The sequence below is a fragment of the Patiria miniata genome, unplaced genomic scaffold, assembly GCF_015706575.1.
Source record: "Patiria miniata isolate m_02_andy unplaced genomic scaffold, ASM1570657v1 HiC_scaffold_5, whole genome shotgun sequence".
In the NCBI taxonomy this organism is placed as follows: Eukaryota; Metazoa; Echinodermata; class Asteroidea; order Valvatida; family Asterinidae; genus Patiria; species Patiria miniata.
In genome coordinates this window covers 36697032-36709951 of record NW_024037072.1, presented here as the reverse complement: position 1 = coordinate 36709951, position 12920 = coordinate 36697032, and the positions used below count along the sequence as shown (strand labels likewise).

At 39.4% G+C, this 12920-nt stretch overlaps 1 protein-coding gene across 1 annotated transcript; it reads right to left on the bottom strand.

Annotated features, from left to right (window-relative positions):
- Positions 1-7272: 7272 nt before the first annotated feature.
- On the bottom strand, positions 7273-11949 carry LOC119741417 (nephrocystin-1-like; the record flags this gene model as incomplete). The annotated part of the gene is given in 3 exon segments (XM_038217161.1): positions 7273-7455; positions 10042-10115; positions 11837-11949. Coding segments are annotated over 3 exon segments (370 nt in total), but the record flags the coding sequence as incomplete, so codon positions are not given.
- Between the last annotated feature and the right edge of the window lie 971 nt (positions 11950-12920).

Below are 12920 nucleotides of genomic sequence, written 5' to 3'. Positions count from 1 at the left end.
ACATTGACAATGAATTACACTAAAGTCACTGATTAATTCACTGACTCATCGGTAAACATCGTATGTGGCAAATTTCTTCGTGTGTAATATGCGAGATTTGTGGGGGGAAAAATCATGGTTGATAAGAAATCAGGCAAAATACAGGAAAATAATCTTTGACGATTAGAAACGATGCACATGAACAGTACGTATGTCTATAGATCTATACAGCAGAAAAACACAAGAATTAATTCAGACAATGATTAAATCAGACAATTTTTACAAAATAATGGTTTGGGTTGTGGTGGCGAGGGGGAGAGGGTAGAAGCAAATGCCTGCTTGGCCCCTTTTCCCTGACCATGCAAAACACTGAAATTTAAGTAGACCTGTCGTCAGATATCATAATGATGACTTTCCCCCCGACAGTTTGCCTTCTTTGTAATAAAGCAATGTGCCAAGGCCTCACAATCGGTACTGGTTGTAACACCTCCCCTGTTTTTACCCCCCCCCCCAAAAAAATGGGGGCTACTTTTTTCTGAAAAAGTACCCATTTTGCACACCATAATACTGGCATTTGTATCCTTGTGGAGTCATTTCTTTGTTCTCATCATGCACTAAAATTTTAGATTTTGAAATTGTAGTTTCAAAAGCTCCTATTTTAACCAGAATTAATTTCATGGGCTGAAATTCAGACTTAATGTCCCTTATATATTAAATACTTCAATTAGCGACGGATCAACACACCTTGGAAATTTCTAGTTTATGAGTAAAATCCATATATCTATTTCGTGATAACCTTGTGGAGACGTATTCACCTATAGAAATTGCCCTGTGGAGACGTATACAATCTTGTGTTCCCTATTATGCACATGTCTCCACAGGGTACCGTGTAACAGATCCCCTTCCCCCACCCCTGGATAGTCTTCTAGGACTGTGCATCGGAAATCAAGTACCCAAATGTTGATGTCATTGTAGGATCCGATACCCGTAACCAATCTATAAATTACTCATTAAGTTCTCAGACAGTAAAAATGTAAGGTTTGGAATGTCACTTGTGGGGAAATTTCAAAATGGAAACCAGGCTACATAAGAAAATAAAAATGTTTATGACGCTCATAAGGTTTGCAATTTACACCGTTAAGCTATAAAGCTAACTGTACACACTTGTATCTTGCTATGAATGAAAATCGTGATAGTATATGTGAACATGGCATACAAAAAATGAGTACAGTTCTCCATGGGCGTGTTTATTTCATGAAAATGCTTCTATTTTCAAAATGACAGCACTGATTCTTGTGAAACTTATAGTGTTTGATTGATGGTTCTTCATACAAGGTGGAGAACAGAAATCAACCTCTAAAAGGTATTATATAAATCTCAATCTACATTTTTGTGGAGAAACAGGACTTAATACACTTTTAGATGGTTCAGGTAAGCCTCCACCAGCACAGTTGATTGATTGATTCACAATATTACTGTAATATTATTGATCAAAGAATGATTAAAGCAAAACTGAGTGTGCTGTCTTTAAAATTCAAACTTCAAAGAAAAACTTTTAAACTCGGATCATGACTTTAATCAAAACAATGATTTTGGGTAATCATGCAAGTTGAGTCGATGTTGATGAAGTACATGTAGGGGTGCTTGAATGTGTTAACAACATCTTACACTTTGTAATTAAGAGGAATCAGTTGATTTAAATGATTAAAATGACCCTCAATCAATTTCAAAAATAAGATTTTTACAAAAAAAGTGATTTAAATCAGTGATTAAAAAAAAAAAATCATTTGATTTAAATAAATTGCGATTTAAATCAGTGATTTAAATCAACATGATTAAAATCAGCCAAACCTGTTGAATGCACTGCTGTTTTACATTATTACTGATTTCAGAAACCCCTGCAATCATCACAGATTGCAAGGGTCTAGCATGGACTCCTTGTACAAAAAGTAGATGATGCTTTTTGAGAGCGCAGTGGATGGGACACATTTTTGAAGAAATTTGCAAAAACTGAGATTTTTTTATAGGCAATCAGAAGGCACTGGTCACACAATGCTTATACACTCAACCAAAAAAGAAAGTCCCCCCTTAATACTTTTTTGTCTAACTCAAAAACTACTGGGCACATCTTGCTCAAATAACGACTGATCAGTACAGAAATTCCTTAGCAATCCAGCCATACTCTTTGTTTGGCCCAAAACAGTGATAATGTGTACAAACTGATGCAATTTATGACAAGTGGTACCGAAAAAAAAGTTGCACTTTTGTACACTTGAAAGGTGAGTGTGAACCGCAACATGCACGTATACAAAAGTACAACTGTTTTCGGTATCATTTGTCATAAATTGCATAAATTCGTACACAATATAACCGTTTTGGGCCAAAGAGTATAGCTGGATTGCTAAGGAATTTCTGTACTGATTAGTCGTAATTTGAGCAAGATGTGCTCAGTAGTTTTTGAGTTAGACAAAAAGATATGACAAAGGGGGACTTTCTTTTTTGGTTGAGTGTAGCATTATCATGTTAGCTAAAGGCAAACACTTTTTTTAACCTTGAGTGAACCACTCTTACAAAACCATGGACTCTGATTATGGTGGTACATATACCTGACCCCATATAAAGCATAATCAGTTTACTAGTGCAGTGCTCACTCCAACAGAGTCCAACAAAACCTGCAATTGGATTTTGAAGGGTTTTGGGTGGTTAGAGTTAAGCAACAAACAAATTACTTTATCCTGATGTAAAATTGTACCAAAGACAATCAAAAAAAAAAAGTATTTTTTATTATAATTAGTAGTATCCGAAGTTTCAGATAATCGTGTAAAATCCTCAGATATTATGCTGTTTGTATCTTGAATATAATATCCTTAAATTGGTTTCTGTACCAGATTAACCTGAGTATATTTTTTTTTAATAAATATAATTTATACTTGTTCCTAAATGCTTTTATAAAACTTCCTACAGCTTTTTCAAGACAGTACTTTTCATGCAATGCTGTGCAATTAATCCTAACTTCCTAGCATGATTTACTAGGAACCATACCCATCCTGGCAAATTCCAACACCATTTGGGAAACTGCACACACATATTTCTGACTTTGATTCTGGAGGTGTGCCAACCCAATGTAAAAGACTGTCAGTTTAGGGGTACTGTACCCATCCTGACAAATTCCAACAAAACATGCCGATGGGGTTTGATGGGTTGAGTTCTGTTACGGTTCATGGACATTTATGAAACTGCAGAATTGTACAGCTGTCTCTATTACTTTCAAAAACGAAACCAAACACAGCTCCACAAGCAAAAAGTTTACAATAGTTTGCGACAAAAAAAGGGGATAAGTCACATGCGTGGAATGTTTTTCTAGTCACCACATAATTGCATCAACATCAATTTCTTTGGTTTCAACCTCCGAGGAATTCTGTACTGATTTGGACGAATATGGCTCGGAATGTCTTGACAGAATATAGTACAGACTTCACAGGTCCTACTAAAAATCAATCACAAGTCAATCAAAAGTTTCTTCGGTCTCAAGACCATTCACAAGCTATTCAAATGCACTATGAGAAAGGCATTTCTGAGTCACTGTTCATCCCCTGGTACTTGTGACTGACTTGAGGATCTTTCATCGTGGCTACAATCTCCATGTCAGATCCGGGACCAACGAGGTGATTTCAGGAACCCCTTTCACACAAGCAAGAATCTAACACGGCTTCTATAGCAGAATCTGGCGACCGGAATTAGAAGCTGTTACTGCAGTGGCACCAGGCTCGCGCGCATGCTGCAAGCATTCTTAAAGGGAAAATACAACATTTGCAAACATCAAAAAATAAAACTACCAAATCATTTTGAAATACCTTGCTGGACTGTTAGTGAATGACAGTGTAAAGCATCCTGTAAAATCATGGCACCTGGTATACTGTCATTTTCAAGAAAAGTGGTATTTTTGTATCAGCATTGGAAAAAAACTGTTTTTTTTTTCAAATACTGGCCCCAATTGACCATCGCACTTGTTTGCAATTGATTACACACCTATGAACGGGTACAAGCCAGCTAGACTAGTTCCCTGACTTTAAAATTCCCCAATGTATGTAAACTGCTCTGTTCTTCTTATATGGAGTCAGGGAACCAGACTACAGGAAAATGATTGTTTTTCTTGGTTTTTATAGCATTTTCGAACCAAAAACCTCAAAAAAGTCAGTGTAACTATATTTGCTATATATTTCCAACCCCCCCCCAATTCCATCCATTTCTGAAAATTACAGCAAAAGCAAATGATGTATATTCCCTTTTAAGACAAGGCGCGCACATTTAAACTCTATTGGTTGAAGGAGCCCGGAGTGCGTACGTATTACCTGAGCGAGACTCACGCCAGCCTGGTGCCACCTCAGGAAATGGCTGTCGCCGGATTAGTCTATGCGGGTCCGGTGCTCTACACGGGTAAAATCCCAATTCTACCCGGGGGGAAACTCTCAAATCTACAGCCGACCCGTGCACACACCATTGTGAGTGAAAACGGTATGCCTTGCCTACCCGTGTTCGAAAGGACCCCGTTCTGCTTACAGTGAATCCGTGTTGATTCCAACACGGTTAGGAAAGACGATAGTGTGAAAAGGGCTTTGTTATTTTAACCCCTTGCCACCGGGTTTTGAGACCTCACTGCACAGGCTTATACGCATCACTGCACAGCAGCCACTGCACTGTAGCCTCTGCGCAGTAGCGACACTGCACAGTAGCAGCTGCTTAGCAGGTGCCCCCACCTTGTCACACCTCGGCATTATCACGGCATATCGGAGCGTGGCTATAGCCATCAGCCTGTGAGGAGGGGTTAACTAATGATTTGACTTGTGACAGACTCGACTAGGACTCTTTGTCTTGTGAAAACTGTTACACGTTTACACCTACAGGACCAGTTGACGTCAGCTTTCCTCATGGTACACCTCCAAAAGGTTAAAGGTTACTTCCCCAATGTCAAAGGGCGTGTGCATCACACCAGGCTTCAGGAGGTTGTCCAGTACACCTCTGGTTCGGTTCTTCTGCATCAGACCAGAAATTTCCTCCCATCGTTCCTTGAAAAAAAGAAGGGAGAGAAAAATAAATATAACGATTAATTAAATTTGAACCTGGGACCTCCAGAACACCAGACCACGGCACTCTGAGTCATTGTTTAAATGTGGGTCCACTTTGTTTTGTCCCTGTTACATCTGACATCTGTGATAACATTTTCTAATTCCAATGCACTCTTTAACCCTCGGAGTCGAGTGACCAAAAAAAATCACACCGTGAAACCACATGGAGAATTTTATCACCACACTGTTTCTAGGTCAATAACTGTTTTTAGGTCACATGGCCTTTGTGTGGGCCAGGATTGTTTACGACCTGTCTGAGCTTTGGGCGGCACGAGGGGTTGACACAGAGAGATCGGCGGCACAAAGGTGTTGGCCACTAAGATCTCCAATTATTGCACAAAGGCATAAGGCGCCTCTTGGGGCTGCTGTCTTTCAACACTCCTTACTCTGCAGTGGTTAGGTCTGGCCAATGGGAGTCTACAGGCTTGTGGTGTATTTCAGGGGTGAGGATTACATGGAATCTTGGCCTTATTGGCCCATTGAAAAAAAGTTATGACCATATTTGGAAAATGTGGAGAATTTTATCACCACGTGGCCAGTGAATATGAATAGCAAACCACTTACACAACAAAGAAAACATTGTTGGAGGTCATTCTTAATGATACTTGAATGGCATATTAAGAAGAACCAAGGTAACAGGGACGGGGAAAATGTCACACTTTGGACCCTAAATTTATAGAATGACCCATTTGCAAACTGAGCTATCAAAGTGTACCTGGTTAATTTCCCTGAATGAGGTAATATCAACATCTCCATGGATAGATGTGCCCTTTGAAAATGTCAAAGGCTGCATAAGTTTCACTTAAAAAAAATTCCATCTCATTTCAAACATGTTCTACAATAACTCAGATTCATTGAAAACGTTTGCCCCGGGACGTATTTTAAAGTATTCTACGCGAGGGAATGAGTAGTGCTCTTGTATTTTAAAGTAGCACTATGAGGTAGGATAATCCTATATCCCAAGACACAAGTGGGGGATATATGCTACGCCCCCCTCTCCCCCCCCCTTGCCCCTCCCCTGCCCCGATCCATCTTACCTGTTCATTGTCTTTGTCACCAAACTTGTAAGGAGGCAGCGTAGCTGACTGAAGTAGGAGGTAGATGCTCTCCATGCAGGCGTCTCTGAATAACTTCTTCATTTGCTCAAGGTCTCTCTGTATGTAGCAAGACAAATATAAGTTGACTACTTTGTAATTATTTTGTATTTATCGTTCTTACAATTTCGAAGGCCCTGGTCAAAATCAAAACTCATGTGTAAAAGGGAGTATATGCACCATCTACTGTCTGAAAACTGAGGCACTTGTAGTGGATATTGTAAAACTTGACATGAATTCCTACTTGTTTCATACTAAGCACGGAAGCGGAAGCGAACACAAATTTGTGACATCATGGCAAGTTTTTGCACTGCGAGTTTGCAAGAGCTGAACACAATTAAAGAAAACTTTACAAATTTTGGGGAGTTGGAAATAGTTCAACTTTTTTAGGTCTTGGAAGCTTCGAGAAACCTGAAAAATCAAAAACAAACTGGTAAAGATGTTTCTCTAAAATAAAATTTTGGTTGAGTTAAGTCATTTTATACAATGCCTGAATACCCCGTCAACTGATTGGCGGGCCGTTGATCATGTGTCATTGAATTATTCGTCCCAATGCCTGGCACAGCTGCACGGCAAAAACAGAAACTCATACGGTAAACGAAAGTTTAATTGCACGGTCACACTTTTGGTGGCTCAGCCTCTGACCAATCAGATTAAGAGGATTTATTCAGGTGGTGTATAAAATAATAATGAATGTTTCACATTCGTTTATTAATGGAAAGAATAATTTCCATGAGGCGAAAAATCTACTCGGCTTCGCCTAGTGGAATAGAACATGCCATCTGTCACCTCATGAAATTATTCTTTTAATTGGACTCAGAAACATTCGCTATTTGAATAACTGACCTGTTGCCGTTAGCGAGTTAGCCACGCCCCTTAGACAACCTTATGGAATTTTTGTGCACTAAGGTTTGTTTGTCTCAGATTTTGCGCGTTCAGCGTCCATTTGTATTTCATGTAATTGGACAATATTTCACAAGCTGTGTTGACGCGATTCTAACGCGATTCTAACGCGATTCTAACGCGATTCTAATGCGATTCTACCGCGATAGGTCAATAGCGAGATAAGTAAGTTAAGAGGTGATTGTCTCTATAACATGACAACAAAGCACCTTATCATTTATTTCCAATTCCAAAGGATATAGATAGCCTTGCCTCTCATTTTTTTTCTTTTTAACATTAACACACAATGGGATATGCAAAGACCTCACCTTAACTGATTTTTTCATCGTCCGCTTTTTGTCTGCCCAGGAACTCTGAGGAAAGGAGATAAAAAAAAAAGAAACATATATCACAAGGACACAGCTATTTAGCTTTTAACAACAATTCTCATAACTGGGAAAATTTTCTCATCAGTTTCTGTTGTCAAAAGTGGCGTATTCCCTCTCTAGAAACTTTATTCCAATACCCACTTCTGTGACCTGGGCCCAATTTCATAGCACTGCTTAATAGTAAGCAGAAAAGTTGTGCTTACTATAGCAGAAAATCATGCTGCTGCTTAACCACTATTTCATGCTAACGGTTGCGTGCGCATGGAGATTTCTATTGTTACGTCACTGATTTAAGCAAAGTTTTCTCCTGGGGTTAAGCGTGCTTTTGCTGTGCTTACTGATGGTCCCTATGAAATAGATGGCGGCTCGGTAAGCACAAAGTCAGCTATTAAGCAGCGCTATGAAATTGGGCCATGTAAGCTGGGCCCAATTTCATAGAGCTGCTTAAGCAGAAAATTTGCTTAAGCACAAAAAAACATTGCTTAGTAAAATTAGGTTACCAGCCAAAACTCCATGTGATGTACATTGCTTGTGACTGGTATTTAGCTGTTGTTTACTTAGCACAACAATCGCATGGAGTTTTGGCCGGTAACCTGATTTTATTAAGCAAGACGTTTTTGTGCTTAAGCAAATTTTGTGCTTAAGCAGCTCTATGAAATTGGCCCCTGGTGTCAAAGGCCGGTTTATGCTTGTACTTCATGCGAATTTCAGCGCAAAGCCAATTAGCAGGGTTCGACCTTAACTTTTCTGTTCACCAGCCAGCCAGGCTACTGAAACAGACTCTTAACTAGCCCGCAGGCATTTTCACTAGCCCGCATATTTATATTCTTATAATTTAACCCTTTAAAGGGAAGATACAACATTTGCAAACATCACAAAATGAAATGATCAAATTATCACGAAATACCTTACTGGATTGTAAGGGAATGACAGTCTAAAGCATCCTGTAAAATCGTGGCTCCTGTTCTGCTGACATTTTCAAGAAATTTTTCAAGAAACTTTTTTCTGGTTATTTTTCAAAAACTGCTCTGAATTTTCATAATTAGTTATTCCGCATTTTCTTTGCAATTGATTACACACCTGTGAAGGGGTACAAGTCTGCTAGACTGATTCTCTTACATTACAATTCTAGGCTAAAGTCTATAAATTGCTCCGTTTCATCTTAAGTGGGTCAGGGAACCAGACTGCAAGAACATGATTGGTTTTCTTGGTTTTTCCAGCATCTTCAAGCCCAAAATGTGAAGAAAAAAAATCATTTTAACAATATTTGCTATAACATAATAATCCTCCAAATCCATTTATTTCTGAAAATTGCAGCAAAAGCAAATGTTGTACATTCCCTTTTAAACAGTTCATAAAATTATACACAAAGTGATACAGGTTTGCTTTCTGAATTTAACGATTCATTTCTTCCTGTCCTTTCATCTTTGCCGTATCCCAATAATTTTTTCACTCGCCAGGTGGGCTACTTAAGGAATAGTTTGACTAGCCCGTCGCTGTTTTGACTAGCATTTGGCTAGCGGGCTACCGCTAATTTCGAACCCTGGAATTAGTAAGGGCAATGGCGAATGTTACAATGAAGCTTCAGTTGCTGATGTCATGAAAAATGCTTTGCATTCAGTTTTGCATGAAGCATTTAAACATCTGGAGAAAAGACGCCATATATAGAAGTGGTTACGTCGTAGGCCACCGAGGTCACGCGTTGACCAGGGTGAGGTACCCAAACAAGCATGGCCTAACATAGCAATACATACTGTGACCCCATTTTCATCATTTTTTTCAAAAATCAGTTGGAAAAGAAAAATAACGGCACCCTTCACATCCTGAATGATGTCTACAGTCACATTTCGCAGACCTCTGTATTCTTAAAGTCTGAGAAATTTCAACTAGAAAATGTTCATCTAAATCGCTTGTTCAAATGGTCCGTAAAACGGTGGACGAGACATTGTTAGGGACCGTGACCATTCAGCCCTGGTATGAAAAGGGCCCCCCGGTACCTCGTCCAGTCCAAAGCCAGTCCGGTCTTCAGCCCAATCTCGTCTGGTACATGGTCCTGTCTGACCAGAAGTTTTGAAGTCAGTCAGGCGCATCAATTTATTGCCCTTCAGAGAACGTCCAGAGCAGAACAATAGCAGACTTACCGGAATAAAAATAAAATCCTTCCATAACGCCTTGGTAATTTACGGTCCCATTGTGCGCGAAACCCCATGGCAGGGGTTTTGATCTGTGCCGACGAAAGTGTTCTATTGTTTCGCACTGAGAGATGAAAACCACAAGCGGGTTTCTTCTGGGATATATTACATGTGTCAATACTTGCAAACAAAAGACCCCAGGATAGAGGAGTTCCTGATTAGCAACCAGACCAGCTCCTAGGCTGGTAGCTGGGACGGTACGAGAGGACTTCTTGGGAGGGGACAAGCTTACCGGGGGGCCCTTTTCATACCGGGGCTGAATGGTCACGGGCCCTTAGGACACATCACTATTGGAGATGCCCCTACGTGACCTCATACTTCTACGATGAGTCATTAGCAGGAAAAATCAGTCATTCTAAGTACGGCCTATAAAACTTACTCTGAGTGCATCCATGAAGTCAGGGTAGAGCGTAGCCTGGGGGAAACTGGATAGAACAGGACTGTGGATCAGATCTGCCAAAAAAAACGAATGAATACAGTGATTTTAAAGGCGCGTATGATCCATGAAGTCAGGGTAGAGCGTAGCCTGGGGGAAACTGGATAGAACTGGACTGTGGATCAGATCTGCCAAAAAAACAAACGAATGAATACAGTGCTTTTAAAGGCGCGTATGATCACTAGCTTTTGTGCATTTTTTTTCCATTTGGTGCAACGTAATTGCTCCAAATCTTAAAGTAGGGTGCATAACAACAAACCCGTTGAAGTTTCAGCTACACCCAGGTCGAAATAAAGTAGAGAAAAAATATATTTATTTTCTATTGAAAATACATTTTTTTTAAATCTATTTTTTTCCATTGTATTTCGCCACCCCCCAAAAAAGGCGAAAAACTAGAATAGTGAAAAAATATCTTTTTAAAAATTAGAGGTAAAATAGAGGTAAAATAGGTTGCTATTTTTTAAAAATAGCATGCTATTTAAAAAATATGCAAGTTTTAAAACATACAAAATGGCGTCTGTCCAAACAACTGTTCTATAATACGTGGACATACATGTTAATAGTACACATGTCCTTGTGGACAATAAGAATCTTTAGCAGTCCTCAAACATACAGTACATGAAGTGAGCAAGCAATATGACTGCATAAGAATGGAATAATTGAGAAAATACATGTATGTCTATTACCATGAACAGTTATAATGCTGTGACAACACAGTGTCCAAACAATTAACATACACATACATGACATACGTGTAAGTGAATGCATATTGAGAAAAGACACACACTGAATGCTCAATCCTTGGGGTCTCGTAACTGGATTTGATTCCTGTGGATTGGGTTTTCAGTCTCTACTTGATTCCATGGGTTTTCCCCAGAATATTCCTCTGGGGTTTTCCTTCCACCTCTTAAAGCTGTAATTTTTTTTCTCACTGCCTTCTCTCCACAGGTTTCTTCAGGCTTGCGAGCTACAGTGCCCAGGGCCTTTTGAGGAATCCTTGGTTCATGACCAGAAACAAACAATAATAATAATAATAATAATAAAAATTCATAAATACCTCAGACAGTTTAGCTATTCCTATTGGTCGAGAGCCCGTCACGTGGCCGGTCTTAAACGGATGATAAAGACATAGTTAGCTGGTCTTAAACACTTTTCCAGTGTCACATAAAATGTGGACTCCTAAAAATCCAGTGCCTCTTACCGTTTTATTGGTTGAACGTTCACAGTCCTCACGTAGGCATGCGCAACACTACCAGAGAGTCGAAATTTTATAGTTCTCAATTCAAAACACAATGCCCCAGGTGCGACATCGCGCAGAACATGCTACGAGTGCGTCAATCTCCATAAAAGGGTTGTTTACATCTTACTCGCCAGCTGAACACTCCATTATTTTGCTAGGGGGATGTTTCAAAAAGCATGAAGTGAACTTGTTGAACAAAATCGGGATTTTTGAACGAATTATTTGATTTTTTTTTACCGAAAAGGTATTTATGAATGGGAATAAATATGTGCTCGGTCGGTATTTATCACTCTGTTTAAGCCCGCTTAGAGTCTGGGTGCTGATAATTACCCTCGCCTTGCCTCCGGCTCGGGTAATTATCAGCACCCAGACTCTAAGCGGTCTTAAACAGAGTGATAAAAGCCTCCGGAGCACACATTTATTCCATTAATAAAGCATTGTGCTTTATTTGGAGTACAAGTTAGCAAAGGAAACAAGAAATAAAAAAAAATATTATACCTGTACTCTGAAGGTCTATTCTGTCAATCAGTGCTGCCTCAGCTAACAACCTCCGAAACATGGACAGGGAGGATATGTAGCACGCGCTGCTTACTACAGTGTCTGGCAATGTGCTGTCAACAAAATGAATATGGTACACAGAGGTTTATTTTTTATAATGCTCCATTCATTCGATGGATTATTTGAAGTCTTCATGATTAAATATCTGACACAAAACACATTCAATTATAGGGAGATATTGAAATCCATGGAGTACCTAAGTGTGATGTCATTTAAAACCAGAAAGTGTAGTGCAAAGGAATGGAGTACGCACGCGTGTTGGTTCAAAGGCTGAATCACGCGCTAATGTCTTTCACACACATTTTGTGCATGTGACGTATTCACTTTGGTACTCAGGAGGTGCCTAGAGGCCGGAATTGAATTCCCTGAAGAGTTCAACTCATTACATTCAGTATCCAGTGAGAAAAGAAAACTTTTTGATTTTTTACAAAATGCCCCCAAAACTTCAACGTTTTCCATAGCCGGCATCATCGAAAAAGTTAGTTTTCACCCAAAAAACCAACTTCTCCAAAATTGCTCAAAACTTCAGAGGAGGTGCCTAGAGGCCAAAATTGAATTCCCTAAAGAGTTCAACTCATTAAATTCAGTATCCAGTGAGAAAAGAAAACTTTTTGATTTTTTACACAATGCCCCCAAAACTTCAACGTTTTCCATAGCCGGCATCATCGAAAAAGTCAGTTTTTCACCCAAAAATCCAACTTCTCCAAAAATGCTCAAAAGTTCAAAGAAGGTGCCTAGAGGCCAGAATTGAATTCCCTGAAGAGTTCAACTCATTACATTCAGTATCCAGTGAGAAAAGAAAACTTTTTGATTTTTTACAAAATGCCCCCAAAACTTCAACGTTTTCCATAGCCGGCATCATCGAAAAAGTTAGTTTTCACCCAAAAAACCAACTTCTCCAAATTGCTCAAAACTTCAGAGGAGGTGCCTAGAGGCCAAAATTGAATTCCCTAAAGAGTTCAACTCATTAAATTCAGTATCCAGTGAGAAAAGAAAACTTTTTGATTTTTTACACAATGCCCCC